Source organism: Alosa alosa, chromosome 10 (genome assembly GCF_017589495.1).
Source record: "Alosa alosa isolate M-15738 ecotype Scorff River chromosome 10, AALO_Geno_1.1, whole genome shotgun sequence".
Classification (NCBI taxonomy): domain Eukaryota; kingdom Metazoa; phylum Chordata; class Actinopteri; order Clupeiformes; family Clupeidae; genus Alosa; species Alosa alosa.
In genome coordinates, this window is record NC_063198.1 from 20,121,870 (window position 1) to 20,144,637 (window position 22,768).

Here is a 22,768-nt window from a genome sequence, read left to right on the forward strand (position 1 = left end):
CCCCCTACTGCCTGTAGGAAGAATATCCCGCTTGCAAGTTCAGTGTATCGTACCCGGCGACCGAAGCAGTTTCAGTTTCCATCCTGCATCCACAGCACAGAGGGAGGCTAACGAAACGCTAGCGATTGTTGCAAACGTGTATATAATGACAGAGCCAGCGAAAAAGAAGCGAAAACCCTTGACGGAAGATGCAAAGAAAAGGAAAAGAGCTTCAGACCGAGCGAGGGGGAGTTTCGTGGAGAAAAAGCATCAGGCTTGCCTGATGTCCCTTTAAGATTCCAATTTTGTGTTTTTGCAGAATTTGTGCCAGCAGGTTCTTCTACTCTAAATTCTTCACTTTTCTCAAGTGATATGGAGAGGTCCTCTTCAAACAAGGGGCATCAATCTCCTGGTGCAGGAGAGAACACCTCTGCCATAGGGGATGCAGCAGAAAAGGCCAAATGGGTGAGCATTTAAAAGTAAAGTCTCACTAGGAGAAATCCTTGTCTGTCCTCCAAATGCGGAAGCCTGGCTTCGTGTTCCGGTAGTGTCAAATCAACGAGCACGTTCAATCTTGCAGCACTACACAGATCTGGCTGAACGTAAGGCATGTTTTTTAGATTCAGCCAGATCTGCTTGCAGATCCAGTGCTGCAAGATCGAACGCGCCCGCTCATTTGACGTTAACGGAACATGAATCAAGGCAATTTTCTTCCTTCAGATACAGGTCTTGATATAATCTCCCTGTACACTTTCAAAAGTTTATAATACTTTAGAAAAAACAAATGTACCTCCGCGCTACTGCGGGTCTACGCGCTACCTAGGTTGTATGTACTCTTGAGTTACACTTTAATACATCTCATGTGTTTTTAGAGGGTGCAGGTAAGTTTTCTCTTTACAAGTGTATCACCGTTATTGTTTCTTTTTACCCATAGATGGTCCAGGAGGTTCTGGAGAAGAGTTCAGGGGGAGAGGAAACAATGGAGGAGTATAAGAGATTGAGCACCGTGACACACTGCACAAGACGGCATCATATCCTTTGTCAGCCACATTGTTGAAATGCATGGGTATGTTTTGTATTGTAATGTGAAAAAACAAAGTAGAAGCATTATTGTGCACATATAGCCTCTCACACAACCTGCCTGCAGCGTGACAAGAAAAACCTAAATTTGGTAGTAGAATTGTTGTGTAAAAACAATTTTGAACTGATGTTTGTCCTTCTTTACACTTCTCTCATCTTCTCAAAGGAACTCTGGATCTCATTCATAGTCACCATTGGGTCCTTGGTTACCTGTCTGACCAAGGCCCCTTTGTCCGGGATTACTCAGTTTGGCTGAGCGGCCAGACACCATACTGCTTTTTTGCTGAGAGTTGGAGGATTTTGTGTAGATGTTGATGAAGATGATATGTTTGTTATATCTCTGTCAGTCATCTGAATATTTTTTGCCCAAATTGTTATTTTTTTTTTCTCAACATCAGGTTTAATTTACACTGAATAAATGCTGTTAAATGAAATCTGATTCTCTAATTGTGTATATACACCACATCCTTTAAAATGTATGGTAATAGACTTATTTAAAACATGCATAACTGCTCAAAATAAGTGAGGCAACTATATTACACGTGATTTTATCATGCGAAATTAACCAGAAAAAATCAGGGAATTTTCCTTGATTTATTTTGAATATGCTTAATTGCATTGAGATATTTTACACATTTTTTTTTGTATACATAATAATTTTAGTAAATTTCCATGATTTCTTAAAGTCTATATTCTTAAAAATAATAGGGTTATATTTTTCCTTGATATTTTCACGTGTAATAAGTTGACTCATTTTTTTCATGCATTCCTACTGTGACATTTTTTACAGTCCTCTTAGTTTACCCCACACTGATTGAGTAACAGCACCTTTAGTTCAGACATTTAAAAAACATCTGAACTAACACTCAGTGTAATATTAATCCTCAAATGAACAGTTCTCTGGCAGAGGTTCACATATTGAAGCCAGTGTGGAAAAGCTTGGGCCCAAATCCAGCAGCTGGTCAGGGTCAAATCTGTGTTCTGGGATGAGAATGGGGTCCAGATCAGGAAGTGTCTCCGATTCATCCTTCTCGTAAACGTATTCACGTGGCTCATAATCACACAGCTCCCTGTTGGGTGTCTCGATCAAGGACAATCTCTGCAGACAAAAAAATAAACATGGAAAAATTTAGCATCAAAGATTAATGCAGAGGTATCGATTGGGAGCTGCAGACACTGAGCTAACCGTTTCAAGCAGAGACTTCAAGGCAGCTCGATCTCCAGTGATAAACACTTCCAGTGCCATATCTCTTCTCTGTGTTGTCATCATTTCCTGTCAAAACATTAGAACTGCTTATGAGTCCACTTTGATGACGTACAATGAAGTTTACTGGAATGTGTCAGTAAAAAGTAGATTGCTATAGTGTTACCCTGTAGTATCCATTTTGATGTTGGTAGTGTTCATTTTGATGACGGTAGTTTACATTTTGATGTTGGTAGTGTCCATTTTGATGTTGGTAGTACTGTAAGTACTGGTCATTGTGGGTAAGGGCACCCATACTCTGATAAATGAAAGTTGTTAGTCAAATGGCATTCTATCAGAGCAAGATTGAGAGTGCCACTGAAAACGTTTTTTCACTTTCAAGTCTCTTCTCAATCCTACACCACCTCCATCAGCTACTTCACTGTCAGCAGATGACTTTGCAACATTTTTCATTGAAAATGCTGCTAAACTAATTCCTCAGTCTGATGAACCTATTAGGAGCAGGCTTGTGCAAAATTCCAGAATTGAATTGAAACTGGCTCTTAAATTCCAATTCAATTCTTGAACTTCACTGGCATTTCAATTGAGGTAGCAAACAGGAAGCAGAATTGCAATTCGAATTGTGCACAACCCTGATTAGGAGGGCTTCAGAGGTGGAAAAAGTACGAAAATATTGTACTCAAGTAAAAGTACCAATACCTTGATGAAATATTACTCAAGTACAAGTTAAAATACTGATCTGAAAATGTACTCAAGTAAAAGTAAAAAGTAGTTCATTTAAAATGTACTTTAAGTAAAAGTTACTTAGTTACTTTTTTTCGTGGGGGGGGGGGAGTACCAGAACAACCAGTTTTACCAGAGACTTTCTAATGAGATACAGCACTCAAAAAATCCTCCATAGTAATGAATGGGGTTAGTTTGTAACGCCAATATGGCAGTTGTCTACACATATCACAACCCTTCCGCAGCAAAACGTCGACATGTGAATACATTGAGCCAATCATGTGGTGTGCTGTGAAGACATCGTGCCAATCACCTGTTGTGATCTCCTTACGCTGCAGCTGGAGCAAGATTGGTGTCGTTTTGAAGCCTTACGCATTAGCGCATTTCTGCCAAAATAGATGCACAATAAGTGCCCAAAAAGCGTTGCAATATGGCCGCCCGGTGGAGGTAATTTCTTGCCAAAAAGGACTTTGGTCCTAGCTCGAGTTGCTACAGCCAGCAGCTAAGGCAGCCATGTTCATGCTCCCAGTGTGTAGCGCTGTAGCTGCAGCAACTCGAGCTAGGTAAAACCGATTGTTTCAGTTTTGTTCATACCGACACGTTGAGAAATGGAGATCTATGGATCCAGTATTGGGCCCCAATGGAGGAGAGGGCCCTTGAAAAGTGAAATACGAGGGGCACGACATTTTCACCAGGCATTAGTAATAACTCAGGTAATCCACACATAAAAAATCCAAACAACTCCATAAGTAGAGTCATGTGCAATGAAGTGAAATAACACAGGGAAAAAGTATTGAACACGCTAAGAAAAAGCACTAAGGCAAGGAAAGGGACGAGCTGGAATCTGTAAGTAGTTAGAGAGTAGTTATCCTTTCTATCTGTGCAAATTAAAATAAGCTTGGTTAGTAGCCTACATATTGATGGGTTTTTCATTACCAAGGTGTCACACAAGAAACATTTCATGATGGATAAAAGCAAAAAGCTCTCCCAAGACCTTTGCAACCTTATTGTTGCAAAACATATCAATGAAACTGTTTACAGATGCATTTCAAAACTTCAGAATCTTCCAGTAAGCAGCATGAGAGCCATTATCTGCAAGTGGAAGAAACATCACTGCATCATCAACCGGCCATGCACAGGCAGGGCTCGAAATTAACTTTTTTTCTCGGTGTCCTGCAGCTGTCCCGAATTCTACTTGCCACTGTCCCGGACTTAAACACCAGTGTCCCAAATTCAAGTTCTTGTTTTTAATAAACAGCATAATAATCAGTAACTTGCATCACTTAATTAATTCGTTCTGGTCCACCATGTCAGTTCTGAACAATTTATTAAACACCATTTCATTAATCATCTGCTGTTTCACACAACACTCATTTTCAGAGATTGCGCTTTTGGCTCTTTTTTGAGGTTGCACTAAACATTCATTGTCCATCGTTTTGACGGACAGGGTTGTAAAACATTCCGTCAATAATCTATTTTCACGTGTCTTTAATTTCAATGTCAGTTTGGTATGATGTCATGGCCACAGATCTCAGTGAAAACAATAAGTAGCCTAGCGTGGGAAATTACCACAAAGCTGTCAGATAGGCTAGCCTACTCTCCTGCCACGCTGTCACCCTCAAATGCATTCCCAATTAAATGAATTAGCAAAACGTAGTTAGAATATGTATCTCGATGTAACAAGCTGTTTTGACATTGTAAACGTTCTCTAAGAAGAGTGTAAAGCAGTTTGCAGTACCCTAAAGTTAACCACAACGTCGTCTATTGCTGGAAAAAATAGCGAGCGGCCTATTTTAATAATTTGATAAACTAATAAATGCTCGGCGGGCCGGATTAAAGTGCATGGCCGCAGTTTGGACACCCCTTAGAACTGCCACAGCGAAATGTCAAATGCTAACTTAAATAACTGTTTTCATTGTTATAGGCTACCTTGCAACACTATCGTTTTGTCAAATCGCAGTTGCAGTAGGCTATTTAGCTCAGCATGATATTGGTGACGTTTGTCTGTCAATGACAGAAAACACGTACCGTTTTAGTCAGAGAGGACTGTCATCTCGTTTTTTTTTAGAACACCAGTGTAACCTTAGGCCTACACTATCAGTCAAAAATGTTCACAATGTCATGAAAACAAATGCCATTTACCTGCCTGCTAGTTAGGTAAGTTAACCTCTATATCGGAAAATGACCCATTAGGCCTACCGCCCTTGCCCTATTTTTGTGTCGGCCTATAAGTCACAATATTCATTTAACCAATACGGCAGATTCCTAAGGAAACGCAAGCACCCAGCCCATTTGGGTATCTTACTATATTTGTACCAAAAATAACATTGTAGCCTACAGTGATTTGAAGAGCAGTAGCCTAAACAGTGTTGTAAGGCTGCGCGTACAAAACCGCTTTACAGATTTCTTTACAGATCAGCTGGCTAACGCTGCTTTTTGCCAGCTGCCCGTCCTCAGGTCAAATTTTGTATAGGCCAGATTCTGTATTTTATTCAGACAAAGAAAGATACGTTTAGATTCCCATGTGAACAGTTTAGGGAAAAAGTACCTATTTTGAAATTTGCTTTGCCATTTTTTCTACTGTCCCAGAGTTGTCCCAGACATCATTCTATTGTGTCCCGGAAGCATTTTTTATGGTCCCCGGGACGTCGGGACATCGTTAATTTCGAGCCCTGTGCACAGGATCTCTTCGCAATATTTCTGACCAGGGAGTCAGAAGGATAGTCAATTCCAAGAGCCAAGGACCACTCGGAGAAAGCTCCAGAAAGACTCGAAGGCAGCCAATTCAATTAAATTCAATTAAACAGTTCTGGAAGTAACTAAAGATCAGGATTCACAAGAGGGACCCCTGGAATCTGTTTAGAACAATGCTGCCCTACAAAGGCTAAGAGCAGTATCTGCACTTTTTCAAAAAAAAAATGTTTTGCACAAATAAGAAGTACATGGTCTGCTCTTCAATCTTTAAAATTTCATATGGCTACCTAATATATTTCTTAGCTAAATTTACATTTTTAGTTTGCAGTTTGTATAGAAAAGTAGAGTGAAACCAAGGCAGAGTGCAGTATCTGCCCTTACTGCTTTGATTTCACTTGCCATTACTGCATTCTGCCTTTGTTTCACTTGCCCTTATTCTAATAGTGTGTGTGTGTGTGTGTGTGTGTGCACAGGGACAGACTGGGACTAAAAAAAGCCCTGGACTTTCTTCTAAAAAGGCACACTACCATTCACACACACACACATTAGGTGTCTATCATGATACAGTCTCACAATATTAAATGCCAGTGAAAGTATCATATTCATTCAAAATAGTCAGTCAGATTTTACAAAAAGTAATTAACATATACTTTGACAAATATAAGCAGCAGTGAGCAAAGGTGTCAAAGGTTAGGTTTTGGTGTGCAGCAATGCAATATTGCTTGACATGAAAGTCTACAAGAATACCCGATTGATTTTGTTCCATTTTTACATAAATGTTTATAAATGACAGAGTTGCCATTGTTAAGGCATCAAGGCAAGGCATCTTCACTAAAAATGTACTAAGTGCCTCCTCAATTAATATAAAAACTGAGTGATTATGATCACATGCTACACTTACTGCAAAATGTTATTGTATTGCCGTATAAGCAGTAATGCAAAGGCAAAGTGCAGTATAGCCTATAAAACTACCAAATTTTGCCTAAATGTCAAAAAACAAAATGTTTAATATTCACCTCACTTTGATCTATCTAATGATACCCCTTGTTGTTGAATATAATTTGATGCTTACACAAAAAGCTGTTTTTCTCAGTTTGGCATTTTTGCAGATACTGCTCTTTGGCTTTGTAGGGCAGAATGGGCCAAAATCACCTGATACTGCGACTAATAAGTTTTGTCACAGGAAATGTCTTGAAGCTGTCTTTACAAACAAAGGCTTTTCCACAAAGTATTGAAGAAATTTCAGTAGGCACGTTCAATCCTTTTTTCTTGTGTCATTCCACTTTAATACACATAACTCTTATGTTTGGATTTTTTATATGTGTGTTTGACAGACTGGATTTTGTATACAAAACATAGTGAAAACTATCTAAGGTCACTCTCACTTCTCTTGCTAAAGAGCTAAATGGTTTAGTCCGCCTGCACGATTCATAAGGTAGGCTAGTCTATCTTTTGTTTATTTAGTTGAGCATCGCTAGTAGTGGAGCGCTAATTGTTGTGCTGCTGGTGCAATGTCTTTCTCCAAGAAAGCCAAGTCAGGTTACTAAAAACAAAGGCCAAAACAGGAAAAAAAAGAGACATCAAAATAAGGGGAAACAACTGCTATAAACTTATTTCCAAAGAAAGGAGAGCACAAACGTCAAAACACGAAATCTCATGGTGTTTGCTTAAATATATCCGCAATCATTAGTGCTAAAACGAACTGAGACAACCCATTGAAATAGCGGAAAATACACTTTCATAGGTTATAGGCTACACATGTAATCTGATGCATTTCGTGATCCATCTCCATCTCCATCACTTTCAGAAAGACTGCATGGCGCCAACTTGATTCATGTCCTGTTGTAGGCTACATGCTGATCATTATTAGGCCTACTAGGCTAGTGGTTTAGGGCGCTTTTTTCTCTCCCTTTCTGTTTTCGTTAGTCGTAACTTTTTTTTTTTACTCAAGTAACGGATGGGATTTTTGATGTAGCGAAGTACAATACTTCACTCAAAATGTAATCAAGTAAAATTTAAAATACCGATTTTATAAACTACTTAAAACATACAAAATACACAGAAAAACTACTCAATACAGATGCGTGAGTAAATGTATTTCGTGAGTAAATTTGCCTTTAATAATGTATTTCGTTTCTTTCCACCTCTGGAGGCTTTTGCCTGTCCCTCTACTCTTCTACACTCACAAATGTGTTTAACACTCCCACTCAGGGAATAGGTGAATACATAATGGCCCTATCAGTTGGTCTTTTCTCCTCTTTATCATGAGCGGTCTCAGCAAAGTCGTCAAACAACATGCCCTTTGGATCCTGTCCCCTCTACTCTTCTACACTCACAAATGTGTTTAACACTCCACTCAGTTCTGGAATAGGTGAATACTGGTGTGTCAAAGGTTATCAGAATAACCTACTAGACCCTACAAGTAACCTGGGCATCATAATTGATGAACGACTTAACTTCTCTGAGCATGAAGCCTCAATCGTAAAAATCATGTTGGTTTATCCTTTACAACATTAGGAAGATCAGACCTTATCTGACACAAGATTCCATTCCACACAACATCTTGTACAGCCCATGGTTATCTCCAAGCTGGACTATTCACTGTTAGCTGGCCTACCTGCTTGTGTAGTAAGATCATTATAACTGATTCAGAATGCTGCAGCACACCTGGTCTTCAATCAGCCAAAGAGGAAACATATAACTGCTCTTCTATTACTCTCCACTGGCTCCCTGTAGTGGCCAGAATTATATCTAAATCTCTTACTTTGGTCTATAGGACACTGACTGGATCTGCTCCCGGCTATCTTAATTCAATGATTAAGATATATATCCCCAACCGCTCACTGCGGTCTTCTGATGAGTATCTGTTGTGTCGACCAGCCATAAACACTAGGTCAAATTCAAGACTCTTTTCCTCAGTGGTTCCTTGTTGGTGGAATGAGTTGCCCAGTGTTCTCTGTTCCTGTCTGTGATAGTTTTGGGTCTTTCAAGAGGGGTCTAACTGTATCTGTTCAATATGCACTTATTCAGCGTTTCTTATGCATTATGGTTTGTATATTATAGTATTTATTTATTTTCATTAAGCTATTGATTGAATTGCATTGTTGTTTATTATTACTGTTCTCCTTAATAGTCTTATCATTTCTTTAAATTGTTTACTGTTAAACTGAATTTGTATTGTTGTTATTTGTATGTCACTTTGGACAAAAGTGTCTGCTAAATAACATAACCATAACCATGTATAGAAAAGTGTTTACATAGACAAAAAAACATATAAATATATAAAAGTGTGCATACATGATAAAGGCTTCCAGCAGCATAAAGACTCTTGACCTGCAATATAGAAAAGAGGCGGGTTGGGCAAAGGAAATTCTTAGGCTTGGCTGACTGCATGTGATCATGCAAATATAATAAGGGAAGCGCTACCTGGTGATGTTCACTATATTTCCCAGTGTGTTGGTATCTGTGTGTATCGCCATAGATGTTGTAGTAGCTCTTGTATAAAATCTGAAAGAGTTAAAAATAATTTCATTTTATTTTGTTTCACAATGTTAAACAATTCCTCCAGTATTGTTAGTGCATAAAATAACAAGATCTGCTGACCTGCTGGTTGTTACTGAAGTGCTGAATCGAACCCTTAGCATGATTCTTTTTTTTAAGTGTCTGTGCCTGATCCCTGGAAACCAGTGTGGTAGGGAGCTAACACATAGAACATCCATAAATAAGCATACAGCCCACAGAAAATTATTTTATGAAAAAAGAACCATTGTGTATTGATCGATTAGCACCATACATTTCTGATGAAGTGTTCAATCGACATATTTTGTTGCAGTTCAGATTTTACCTCACAGTCAATGCCTGGCATTTCAATGTTGGATGGCAGCAAGGACTCTCCAGGGATATGTTGAACATCAAACACTGGTTTCTCAGTCCCACATGATATATAAAGCACCATCAGCAAAATGCCTGTACAGAAAGTCAAGATTGACCACTTTTTGAGGATTTGTTTTGTGGAGTGCTCCTTGAGTTAAAACAATCTGTATTGTAATGCTAATTGGTCCAGTGAAATACTCTAAGGAAGGATGTTCACAATTCTGTTACTTTTATTTTTGCAACAGTTAAAAAGTAAGACCAAAAGACATAGACAGATCTGCCAGGAAACTGACAGGACATGCTGGACAGAACAAACTGACAGGAATTCTGGTTTAACATGACCTGCTGTAAACATTGATTTACCCAGGAGTAGGAACAGTGCCAGGAATATGATGCCAACAGCTCCTCCTGTCATGGTGTGGACACTCGTCCTGCGTAGCAGGCAGCTGGTTGAGAAGGAACAGTCACACACTGTGACTGAGAGGTTCTGTATGGAGAACTGGCCCTGCCTGTCTGATATCTTCAGCATCAATGTGTGGTGACCAGCAAAAACCACACTCTCTTTCTTCAGACTTACAGACATTCCTAAAGTAAAAAAAAGACAGGGTTCAGTGGATTCAGTGTGAAGGGCTGTATTTTGGGCACCAGCGCATGGCGTAAAACTCGTTATTCACCCGCGGAAAGTTTAATTTGGTATTTTGCACGTTTATTTTTTTAACATTGCGCCCAGGGGTGTGGCAATTAACAACCCTAGGGAGGGGCCTGGCGCATTGTCTAAAAATCGCTATCATACACCACCTAAACCTGGTCAGAAGTCACTGGCGAGTTGTTCATATGCTATTTTAAGAGCGCATGTCAACAGTCATATTGGCAGGTGCACGCACCATCCTTCTATCATTCATGAACGCACACCAGCGCACGTCCATGCAAAGCATTACAAATTGCACGATTACAAAGGAAACATAATTAGAATAAAGATATTAAGAAATACTGTACATCTCATAATGAGTAGTTATTCACCATCATTTGCAAATTGGTAATGTTGGTTAAAAGTGATTAGGGGAGAGGCAAGAGACACGTATGGAGCACAGCTGAAGACGCACTGTCACAAGATATAAGCAACTCCTCTGCAGGATAAATGTTGTTTTATTCAGTCATTTGAGCAATATTAGGGTAAGTGTTGCTTTTTCCAGCCTATGTTTTCGGTGGTAACCCATTGTCAGTCAATAGTGAAAGTGCATATAACTGTCTTGTCGTTGACTGACTCCTTGGTGAAGTTAGTTTCACTTTGCCAATGAGTTCAAATAATAGACGAGTGCAAATGCGTGAAGGCTATGCTAGGTTTTAGTAAAGGATACAAGGATACAAGGATACAAGGAAGTTTATTGTCACATGCATATAGTTACTGGAAGTAAAAATGCAGTGAAATTATGTCTAGTGTCAGCCTATTTGTGCATTAATGGGGGTGCAGTAGAAGAGGGGGTTTAGTAGATTAAGTGGCAAGGGCTGCATAAAAAAGGTGGGAGGATTGGGATTGGGTGGGGGCACCAACAAGGAGGAGCACCCAAGAGCAACAGGGGCAAGGAAAACTCCCTTACCAAGGAAGAAACCTTGGGCAGATCCACGGCTCAAGGGGCTAACCCAACTGCCAGGGGTCTTGGTGTGTGTGTTGGGGGATGACAGGGGAGATGGGATAGTGTGCTGTGTATGTGGGGGGAGGGGCAGTGTGCAATATGTGTGTTGGAGAAGCTTCCTCATGAGACAATGTGCTGTGTATTGGGGGCAGGGACTTACTATTGCAAGCAGAGTACTGTATGTAATGTATGTGAGTGATGACAGTGAAGATGTGTGTGTGTGGGGAGGGAGGGAGCAGTGACTGTGTGTCTGTGTGTGTGTGTGTGTGTAGTGTGTAGGTGGGGGCAGTGTGCTGTAAGTATGTAGAGGATGTGTGTTGGAGAAGATCCTGACAATGTGCTGTGTATGTGGGGGGGCAGTGTGCAGCAAGTATGTAAGTATGTAGAGGCTTACTGTAGCAAGCAGTGTGCTGTATGTATGTGAAGTGATGACAGTGATGATGTAAGTGTGTGTGTGTTGGGGTCAGGGACTTACTATGCAAGCAGAGTACTGTATGTAATGTATGTGAGTGATGACAGTGAAGATGTGTGTGTGGGGCGGTGGAGCAGTGACTGTGTGTGTATGTGTGTAGTGTGTGTGTGTGGGTAGGTGGGGGCAGTGTGCTGTAAGTATGTAGAGGATGTGTGTTGGAGAAGATCCTGAAGACAATGTGCTGTGTATGTGGGGGGGGGGCAGTGTGCAGCAAGTATGTAGAGGAGTGCTGTATGTATGTGAAGTGATGACAGTGATGATGTAAGTGTGTGTGTTGGGGATGGGGGGGGGGGGGGGGGGGGGGGTGGGGGGGGGCAGAAAGGCTAGGCAATCAAGGACATGGGTAGATGGAGGAGAAATCAAAAATCAAAAATAATAAATAAAAAAGTGTGCAAAAGTTGGAGAAAGTCAGATATGTGTGTGTGTGTGTGTGTGTGTGTGTGTGTGTGTGTGTGTGTTGTTTTGGCGTGTGATGAAATAAGAAAATAAATAAAAAGGTCTGTAGCATAGGGAGAGGGATGTAAAAGTGCTAAAAGTCTTGTAGGTGTGTGTGGGTGTGTGTGTGTGTGTGGGGGTCATGAGTGCTGAGGAGTGAATGAGTGCAAAGTCAGTATAGTGTGAGTTCAGAGTTGGGAAATGTTTGAGAGTGCTGAGGAGAATGTGTGCAAAGTCAGTATAGTGTGAGTTCAGAGTTCGGATGGCCTGGGGATAAAAACTTCTCCTGAGTCTCTCAGTTCTGGCTTTGTGACTACATAAGCGTCTTCTTGATTTCAGCGGTAGGAATAATCCATTGTTAGGATGAGAAGAGTCCTTCAGAATCTTTTGGGCTCTTAGGAGTACTCTTCTGGAATAGATATCTTGTAGAGCAGGGAGTTGAGTTCTTATAGTACATTCAGCTGGCACTACTCTCTGCAGAGTACTACAATCTCTAACTGTGGAGCTCCCATACCAGGTGATGATGCTACCAGTTAGAACACTCTCAACCGCTGAAGTGTAGAAGGCCTTCATGATGGATGTAGAAACTTTGAATTTCCTTAGCTGACGAAGGAAGTAGAGTCGTTGTCTGGACTTCTTCAGAACATATTGAGTGTTAACAGTCCATGTTAAGTCTTCAGTAATGTGGACACCAAGGTATTTAAAACTTGTGACTCTCTCTACAGGTTGCCCACTGATCATTAGTGGGGTGTAACTGTAGTTCTGCTGCTGCCTTCTGTAATCCACTACCATTTCCTTGGTTTTATTGATATTCAGTGTCAAGCTGTTAGATTGACACCACTGTGCCACCTCATCAACCTGATCCAAGTAGAACTGTTCATTGTTGTTACTAATCAGGCCCAAGATCACTGTGTCATCTGCAAACTTGATGATGGAGGTATGACTACTGTTGGCTTTGCAGTCATGTGTGTAGATGTTGTACAGCAGTGGACTCAAAACACAGCCTTGGGGAGCACCAGTGCTGATGGTTAATGAGTCAGATGTCAGACCCCCACTCTAACCACTTGTGAGCGGTTGGTGAGGAAGTCAAATATCCAGTGACACAGGGTGGTGTTCAGTCCTAAGGCCTTCATCTTTGTGACCAAGGTGAGAGGTACTATCGTGTTGAATGCTGAACTAAAGTCAATGAACAGCATCCTCACATAATTCCCATTCCCTCCTCCAGGTGAGTTAAGGTGGTGTGCATGAGGTTTGAGATGGCATCCTCTGTAGACCTGTTGGCTCTGTAAGCAAATTGGAGGGGGTCGAAGGAGGCAGGGAGGGATGAGCAGATAATGTTTTCACAAGCTTCTCAAAACACTTCATCACTGTAGGCGTCAGGGCTACTGGGCGTAGTCATTCAGACATGATGGACTTTTGTTTTTCGGTACTGGAACAATAACAGACTGCTTGAAGCAAGTAGGAACTGTCTCTTGAGCCAATGATGTGTTAAAGATATAAGTGAACACAGGAGCTAACTGAGCAGCGCAGGATTTCAAAACCCTGTTAGAAATTCCATCCGTCCAGTAGCTTTTCTACAATTTACCCTCCTAAAGGCATTGCTCACATCGACCTCAGAGACACAGAAAGGTGCATCCTCATTTGCTTCACATGCTGCAGCTAGTCCAATATAGTCTGTGTTTTCATGTCAAAGCGAGCATAAAAGCATTAAGTTCATCAGGGAGGGCTTTACTCACATTCATCATAGGAGGGGACTTTCTTTCCAAAGCCAGTGATGGTTCGAGTCCTTTCCACACTCGTGCTGGATCACCCTCCAAGAAATCAGCTTCAACTCTGTCTCTATAGCGCCGCTTAGCATCTTTAATAGCACTACGTAAACTATAAGATGCTGCTTTGTAATCCGTCATATCCCCTGAAATAAGCCCAGCATTATAAGTCATGGTGCGTGTCTTTAATGCCGTTCTCACTTCTCTATCCACCCATGGTTTCTGGTTAGGGAAGCTTCGGATCTTTACAGTTGGGATGATGGAATCAGTTAGCATATTGATGTAACTCAATGATACTTCCGTAAACTCATTGATGTCAGCAGAGTTCGTCTTGAACATCTCCCAGTCAACGTTGCTAAGGGCGTCCTGTAGCCTGGCTTCCGATTGGTCAGTCCAGCGCTTGACCTCCTTCGTCACTGGGGGGTCCGTCCGACTTCTCTGTTTGTACATAGGCAGTAGGAAAACAGCGGCATGATCTGATTTTCCGAAAGCTGGTAGAGACTTCGCTTTGTAACTGTTCTTGAACTGTGTGTAGCAGTGATCCAGTGTGTTGTCACCACGTGTAGGGAAGTGAATGTGTTGAATAAATTCAGGCATGGACCGGTTCAGATGTACTTGATTGAAATCACCGGCCACAATAAGCGCAGCTTCAGGGTGCGTGTGTTGTTGTCTATTTAACACTTCTTGCAATTCTGAAACCGCAGCATCTGTGTTGGCTTGTGGAGGAATGTAGACAGCGTTGAATATTACCGAAGTAAACTCACGGGGCAGGTAGAAGGGTCGACAGACGATCGCTAGATGTTCTAGGTGAGGCGAGCAGGACTTTGAGAGAACGGTGACATTTCTAGGATCACACCACGTGCTGTTCGTCATGATGCAAACACCGCCACCTTTCGATTTTCCAGATTCCTCAGTCCTGTCAGAGCGAGCAGCAGAGAAAAACTCCACCGGAGTGATGGCACTGTCGGAACAAGTTCAGTTAGCCATGTCTCAGTAAAGCATAGAATGTTACAGTCCCTGATGTCTCTTTGAAACTGTATCCTCGCTCTTAGTTCATCCATCTTGTTCACAAGAGACTGGACATTGGCTAGGAGAATGCTAGGCAGTGGAGGCCTATGAGCTCTATTCCGCAATCTGTTACGGGCCCCAGCTCGTTTTTCCTCGGTGTTTTTTCCTTCTGCGCCGAGATGCGTCTCCATGGTTCCCTGATGCATCTCGGAGAATCTCAGTCGGCCAGGTAGAATCGTCAATCGTAAAGCATGGTTTAAGAATGACTATTCCATACGGTCTCGCAAGCAGCCCCCTTCAAATGCGCCGTTGAATGCCAAAATACCGATGCATTTATTTGACATATCACGCGTTGCGCCGTTAAAGGGAATGACAGATGCCATTCTCATTGGTTTAAAATGATGTTACGCCCCAAACACACCCATATGACTGATTAAAAAACCTAGGAACACCCTGTTGCGCCATGCGCTCCACGTTTGATAACGAAACCCCTCCCAATGTGAACTGGACATCCTACTAAATTTGAATAGACTTTTGACGAGTGACGATGCACTTTAGAATGTCATGATAGGGCCCGAAATCATTGATATTTTTCCCTTACAGAGGCATTTATGATTGCTGACATGTTATTAGCATCCCTGTAAAAGCTCAATGGTTTTTGTGGGGATCATCCATAATTTACTATAAATACTATTTTATATGGCTGAATGGGATTTCCCAACGTTCTACAGTAAAATATGTAAGGGATAATTTATGGAACGCCGGTCATGTACCGCAAAGCATTCTCTCCGCAAAAATACTGTAATACACCCATGCAAATCTCTAGGTAAAGTGAAGGGTATGTGATGATGAGGGGCCAAGGGAACTTTATCAAGATGCATAGTATCCTGGATCCATGAAATAACTGGCCTCTAAAACTAAAAATCTGCCTGCCTTTATGGGAATTTAACATAGGGGTAGGCTATATATACTTATGAGCCCCTGTATTTTAAGAAAGAACATTGGTGTCCTTAAAGGTTGGATTTTCCCTCATTTTTTTAATTAAGTCATTGAAATCAATTTCCAAAAGATGATTTTTATTCCTTATTTTAGTCAACTTTAGCATGTTTATGTACAGTGTATACAAATGTATGAGCACAACTGTATATTAAATTCCATGAATAGAGCCAATAATAGCAAATATAGTCATAATTAAATTCCTGTTTGGCTTCTTTACCATACTCAGGGTCAAGACTCCATCCCTTGTGGTCCTCAAGAAGTTTAAATGTGAAGGGTCCTGCGAACGGATCCCCATCCAAGTCATTGGCCGAGATCTCAGCCTTCGTTGTGCCGTCTGAGGCACATATGCCTATGGAGGTGGCATTCAGTACGGGTGAATTGTCGTTCTGGTCCTGTACATAGATGTTAAGAGTGGCTGTGCCAGTCATGGGTGGATCCCCTGTTATCCAAACACAAGAACGCACGACTGAGTATCTTTGACGTTACACAGAGAGAAATGTCCATTATGTAAGATACTCGTAAGTCTCTGCTGTCATAGTCTTACCATTATCAACTGCTAAGATTGTGACTGTGTAAATATTGTCAACAACATGCAAGGACTCTCTGTCAGGTGTGCCTGCTAAGAAAATTTGTCCATTTTTTGAGTCAACTCTCACCCAGTTTGCTGGGTCATGTCCTATCCTGTACCTGTAGACAGAAACCATAAAGAAAATTATGACTTATTAAAATGTAATAAAGGCCAAGTTATGAACAATATTGAAAAGAAACACACTTATTATCATATCCATAATTTGTAATGATCACTGATGCTTCCAAGTAATCTATGCCTTTCGATTTAATTTACACTCTTCACTTAAACTACATACAGAAGACCTACACAAAGTCACTTGTGAAGGTAGTGTCAGGATCAACTGCAGTAAATTGTTTAACTAATTGCCCGATGCCTTCATTTTCTATGACCGTAGCATCTTGTTCTGGAATGAGGAATCTGGGTGGATCATTGGCATCCTCCACCGTGATGGTGAACTCTTGGCGGGAGTAGGTGTTGGTCATCATTTTTGTATCCTGACTGGTGACCACTTTCCAGAGTCCAGCCGTTGTCTTCTCTTTCACCGTGCAGGAAAAGTATTCTCCCTCATTCTCCACAGAAACGGAAATGGTCCTCTCTGCGCCGTCTTCAAAGTCTAAAGGCTGTCATCAGAGGAGAATAATCTGTATTGATTTCCTAATCTGATTTACTTTTCTTATTATTCTTACATATTATTCTTGTCTATTTACAGTATTGCTAGAGTGACACCAGCGGCCAAAACACAATTTCTTGTAAGTGCCAACATACTTGGCGGATAAATCTGATTCTGATTCTGAATGAGCAGTGATTAAAAAAACAAATACCATCACAGAAGTGCTATGAGTTTGCACTTTCCTGTGGTGCCTATAAGCGATGAAAGCAAAGATTCTATACATGTAGTTAACTTTATCTTAGCTTATTTATCAACCGTCTCTGATGAAAGTCAGCAATTGCATTTTCTTTAATGACAAACATAGATCACTCATCGTAAAGATGTTTTGGACAGCATGTCTACAGAAGCATGCAACAGCTTTCAGAAAAAGAAAAATACTGCTCTTACAAATAACCCATGGAATGTCTAAAATGTGGCATGACAACACCAACCTTGAGTAGTGTCAGGATGCCATCATTGGTTTCTGGGTTTGTGTCTACTTGGAAAAAAGCACTTATCTCCCCGTGTAGCGTGTATCTAACTCTCCACCCTGGACTGTCCTGGGTGTCTTTGTCAGTGGCATGGATATGAATAGGAGAGATCCCAATCGCTCCCTCTTTCACCATGCCAGTCCCCTAAGACAAAGGTTCATGGTAGAGTCAGTTATTACACATGGGAGAAAGTTTAATGATGTAGCTCCTCCTTAATAAGCCAAACAAACATTTTATATACACACTGTAAATGCACTGTGAAATGACATTATGTATATGTTCACGTTGCAGTTCATAATATTCATCACAAGCAGTTATGAGCAGTTTAGTTATTGACTATTATAATTCCAAGGTGTAAGTCATTGCTGTTCTATTTGGATCGTGAACTCTATTATGCAAGTAATTAGGACTTAACATTCAGACACTGTTATATGAAAGAAGCGATGGATAACACTTACTGAGTGACCGGTAATGATGGGCAGGTGATTATTGCCATCCTCAACATGGACAATGACTGTCGTAGAGCTGGACAGACTTACGGGACTGTGGTCTTTTGCCTGAACTGAAATTATGTATTTTTGTGCTATCTGAAAGAGGGCACCATTGTTAAGTGCATTGCAATGTATACAAAGGTATGTGATGCAGATGAACACTGACACTGAATATCAATTATAGATATGAATATTAACCCCCAAAATGCTGCCAATGGTTTATTACAAATGAACATTAACTTCACATTTAATTTGTAATTGTATTTAATATGACACAAAATAATGGATAATCTCAAGTTTGATACCTTTTGGCTGAAACCAAATGGTTGAATATAAAGGTACTCTAAGCGATGCTGGGCAACGTCACTTCTGTTGACTTTCAAACAAAACAGAGAGCTAGCTCGCTACTTCCTCCCCCTCCCTCCCATGCTGCTCCCGTGCAATTGAAACTCCTAAACGCGGATCTCGTCTGATTTGCTGGAACAGTTTGTTATGTTAAGCCTGGGCTGTCCACAGAGATCGTGTTTTTTACAGTGTATTCAGCTAGTGGTTGGTTAGGTGATGTTTGCAGTAAGTGACATAAAATATTTTAGCCTAAAAAACGTGTGGCATCGCTTAGAGCACCTTTAAGATAGCTATGAACTCACTTCATAGTCCAAGCATCCTTTGAACGATATTGCTCCAAAGTCGTTGATGAAGAACTCAACATTTGGCGTATTTGGTTTTACAGCTGTGATCCTATAGTCAAAGGTTGAATTGACTGTGCCTGGTTTGTCATCATCGTGTGCTAACACAGTCATCACATAGGATCCTTCAAGACAATAACATGCATGTGACAAGCTGTGTCATTTAAAATAACATGACTAATAAAAATAGAAGGCTGAATATTTCATGAATGCAATAACTGACTTTAATTTGGGTATTCCAGGGAACGGAGTGTTGCAAGTGTAACGGAGGCGAACTGAGCTAGCATGCTAGTTGCGCGTGTAAATCCTCACACCTCTAACCTTAAGAACACTTCTAACCGCTGAGTTGGAAGCCTGGGCTTTTAGCTCAGTGGTAAGAGCGTTCGACTCCCATGCCGGTGTGTGTTGAGGTTGAGGTGGCGAGTTCGAGTACCCGTGAGCGGCGGACAAATTACGACCTCGGTTACAGTGGTGCTGTGACCCGGATCATGGGAGTGAGGATTTAGGGAGGTGAGTGTAATGGAGGTGAACTGGGCTAGCATGCTAGTTGCACGTGTAAATCTTCACACCCCTAACCTTAAGAACACTTCTAATCGCTGAGTTAGAAGCCTGGGCTTTTAGCTCAGTGGTTAGAGCGTTCGACTCACATGCCAGTGTGTGTTGAGGTGGCGGGTTCGAGGGCCGTGGGCGGCGGACGAATTATGACCTCGGTTACACAACTTACCTCAGTAAAACCACCAGTGCATAAAACATATGCGAAGCGCCTAATTTAGTGACTTTCACTTGTATTCTCAGACTTACCCTGTGTTGCTGACTCTGAGATCGTTGTCTCATAGACATCCTTTTGAAAGCGAGGGGCGTGGTCATTAATGTCAAGAACTGTAATCTCAACTCCAAGTTTGGTGTCAATTTTGTTGTTTGATGAATTCTTTGCTGCAAATGTTAACTTAAGGGGACAGAAATAGGATTTTTACACTTCATGAGCTTAACTTTCCCAGTGTACACAGAAACAGACAAACAACATGGAGGCCTTTGATTTCAAAGCCCACCTTCAGGAGTTGATATTGCTCATAATCGATTTTCCTATTAACCATCACCATGCCAGTCCCAGGGTCCATGGTGAGAAGGCCTACAGGATCTTTATCAACGCCGCTGCCTTGAAGCATAAATTCCATTCTGTATGTGCGTTCCAAGTGAATCTGAGGAGCCATGTTAAATTTCATATTGATTTCATAAATTACATCACCTTTTTGCCACCCAAATGGCTTAATCATACCCAATGGATATGCAATCTAGGCTTAAGTACTATTAGAACACTACTGTACTGAGCTACCCAGGGAATGTTGTAATGTTGCTTATGATCAGTGCCTATTTCCAAGAAATGTAGACTTATGGTAGACTCCTCCAGCATGACTGATTGGCAGTTTTCTTTTATGAAACCCACCTTATTAAACATACTGATGTAACTTAAACAAATAACTTAATTATAGTATTATAAGAAGCATATTTCGGCAAGTAACAACAGCATTTGGCTGAAATGAGATGTACTTCATTGGTCTCACTCACCCGTCCCAGTTGGTATGGATATGGGCCTGGATGCTCCTCCACGATACTAAAGGAATCAATGATCCAGGCTCTCTTTTGCCTCAGATGAGCATCTGACCAGCTTAAACTCAACATCACCTTAGGTCAAATTTGCATATTACAGCAATGACGAATGGAAAATGACAGCAGCTCAACAAGGCATTGCTCATTCACATATTGACATTTTGTAATCATTTTCTGAACATTTTGGAAACATAGCATGCATAATCTCTTTCAGTTTAGTTTTATGACAGTATCATCTCTTTCTCATCAATTTATTTTGTACGCACATGTGTAAATCATTTTTAACAGGAGGGTATGTGTGTATGTAAATGTTGGTTTTGTGAATATGGGTGATATCGAGATAATGAAGAGAATAGTGTGTGTTAATCTGTTGTTTGAAAATGTTTCAAGGGGTGTGAAGATGAGGGTCATTCCAATAATCTTTCAATGGTGTGTGTGTGGTAATGGTGTCAATGGTGTGTCTGTGGTAATGGTCTGTCACCATCTGTCAAAGGCCTTATATGCAAATCCTCTATACGTAAGTCTGTGTAGGAGAGCGGTAATTGTGTGTGCAGCCACATACAGCTCAGTTGTCGGGGCTGAAAGAGGCGCCACCTGTTTTGCCAGCTATGGCCAGTTGACCCTGTTCACTGTGTCACGCCAGCGCACCGTAAATAAAGATGAAAACCCATAACCCCACTACGCAAAGGGAGAGGAAAGAGATCATGTTACAAGCAGGAAACTGTTTGACCACAATAATAACTGGTATGAAAGATGACACTGTGGTAGTTATGCGTGTAGATCAGAAGTATGTCATCACAAATGTAAAAATATAGTAGGTATGTGTGTAGATCACATAACTGTGTGCAGGTCACACGATTGTCCACAGCTATAGTGCCGAACAATGACATATTTTCTTCAAAATATGAAGACCATGGGAGAGACCACAACTAGAAAAAACAGGATAGGTCCACTTATATGTACTGAAATTTCCCGACTAACCAAAAACAGGGCAGTCATGGCCTACTCGTTAGGGCTTTTAGGCTTGTAACCAGAGGGTTGCCGGTTCGATCCCCGACCAGTAGGATTGGCTGAAGTGCATCTAACCCCTCACTGCTCTCCGAGCGCCGCTGTAGCAAGGCAGCTCACTGCTCCGGGTTAGTGTGTGCTTCACCTCACTGTGTGTTCACTGTGTGCTCTGTGTGTTCACTAATTCACAGATCAGATAAATGCAGAGACCAAATTCCTTGTATACGCAAGTATACTTGGCCGATAAACCTGATTTACATCTACATTATACATTGATTTTGTAAAATTTCTTCAGCTATGGCATCAATACACGGGGGCCAGTTATACATCTTTATGATTAAAGCACTAAAGATCTGATTCTGATTCACTGAGCTATTGGGCACTGCGGTTTATACACAGGTGCAGTCAAAACATGATTTTATGTCTTTTTGTTGTTTTTTGCATAAAACACTGTCCTGCAGAATACGCAATGCAGCTAATAAACAGGAATGACTGTAGTCAGAGGAATGTTCACTTACCAGGATCAAAACATTAGTAATTCCATGCATGGTGATCTAAGAGCAGCTCTCCGTGTATGCGTTGTTTTCATTTAACCTTTTCTCCCTTTCTTCTTTTAAAGCCTCTAACAGAATTGATGACAGACCTCTACAGATACACACAAACACACACACACACACACAAATATGTTACTCGATCTCACCACTACTTGTGTGAGAGGGGAGGGTGACTGTTGGAAGGCAGCTAGAAGGAGTGAACAATGGGAGTGACCAGGTGGATTTGCATACAAGGACAACACACACACCATAAGACACCAAACTTCCTCAGACTTCCTCAAGCGTACATATGTCTACTGTGTGAGTAGTTTTTGTGTTTAACTAGGTGGCGCTATACATGAAATGAGTGGTTATGGAATGGGTTGACATGGCCCCTTGAGATCAACATACAAAAAAAAATGGTCCTCCTAAACCCTACAGTTTTCGAGATATTCACATAAAACTGTGTCTGCCCCCTACCCTCCTTTCGGGGGTCCAGTCCAGCGGGGGCTACAGATCAAAACGAAAAACGATGGTTCCATGCTATCCATGTGGGGTTACATGCCCACCAAGTTTCGTGTACCCCGGTCTTTCAGTGTCCCGGGAATCATTGACGGAAATTTGGGCATGCGAAAAAGAAAGAAAAAAAAAATCTGACTAAACCTATATGACCGCCGCTTCGCTGCACGGCGGTCATAATAATATACTGTTAGGGTGAAAAAGCACAGTATTTATAGTTAATAAAGTGAAATAAGCATGTATGTTGTTACATACAGGTACACCATTGTGTACTGGTACATCTTTGTACACATTACACCAATGTCAGATTTCAGCTATTCTCTTTCATCCATTTCTGTGGAAGTT

At 41.1% G+C, this 22,768-nt stretch overlaps 1 protein-coding gene across 1 annotated transcript; it reads right to left on the bottom strand.

The window, feature by feature from the left end:
- Nucleotides 1-1,518: 1,518 nt before the first annotated feature.
- On the bottom strand, nt 1,519-21,992 carry cdh27 (cadherin 27). The gene is made up of 17 exons (XM_048255223.1): nt 21,890-21,992; nt 20,322-20,438; nt 19,805-19,954; nt 19,557-19,701; nt 18,717-18,880; nt 18,037-18,165; nt 17,540-17,722; nt 16,745-17,058; nt 16,412-16,554; nt 16,085-16,306; nt 9,917-10,138; nt 9,525-9,646; nt 9,284-9,379; nt 9,107-9,187; nt 8,978-9,013; nt 2,246-2,332; nt 1,519-2,158 (listed from the first exon to the last, which is right to left on the bottom strand). Exons 1-17 carry the CDS (start codon nt 21,917-21,919, stop codon nt 1,937-1,939), a joined length of 2,463 nt encoding a protein of 820 aa, XP_048111180.1. The 5' UTR covers nt 21,920-21,992; the 3' UTR covers nt 1,519-1,936.
- Between the last annotated feature and the right edge of the window lie 776 nt (nt 21,993-22,768).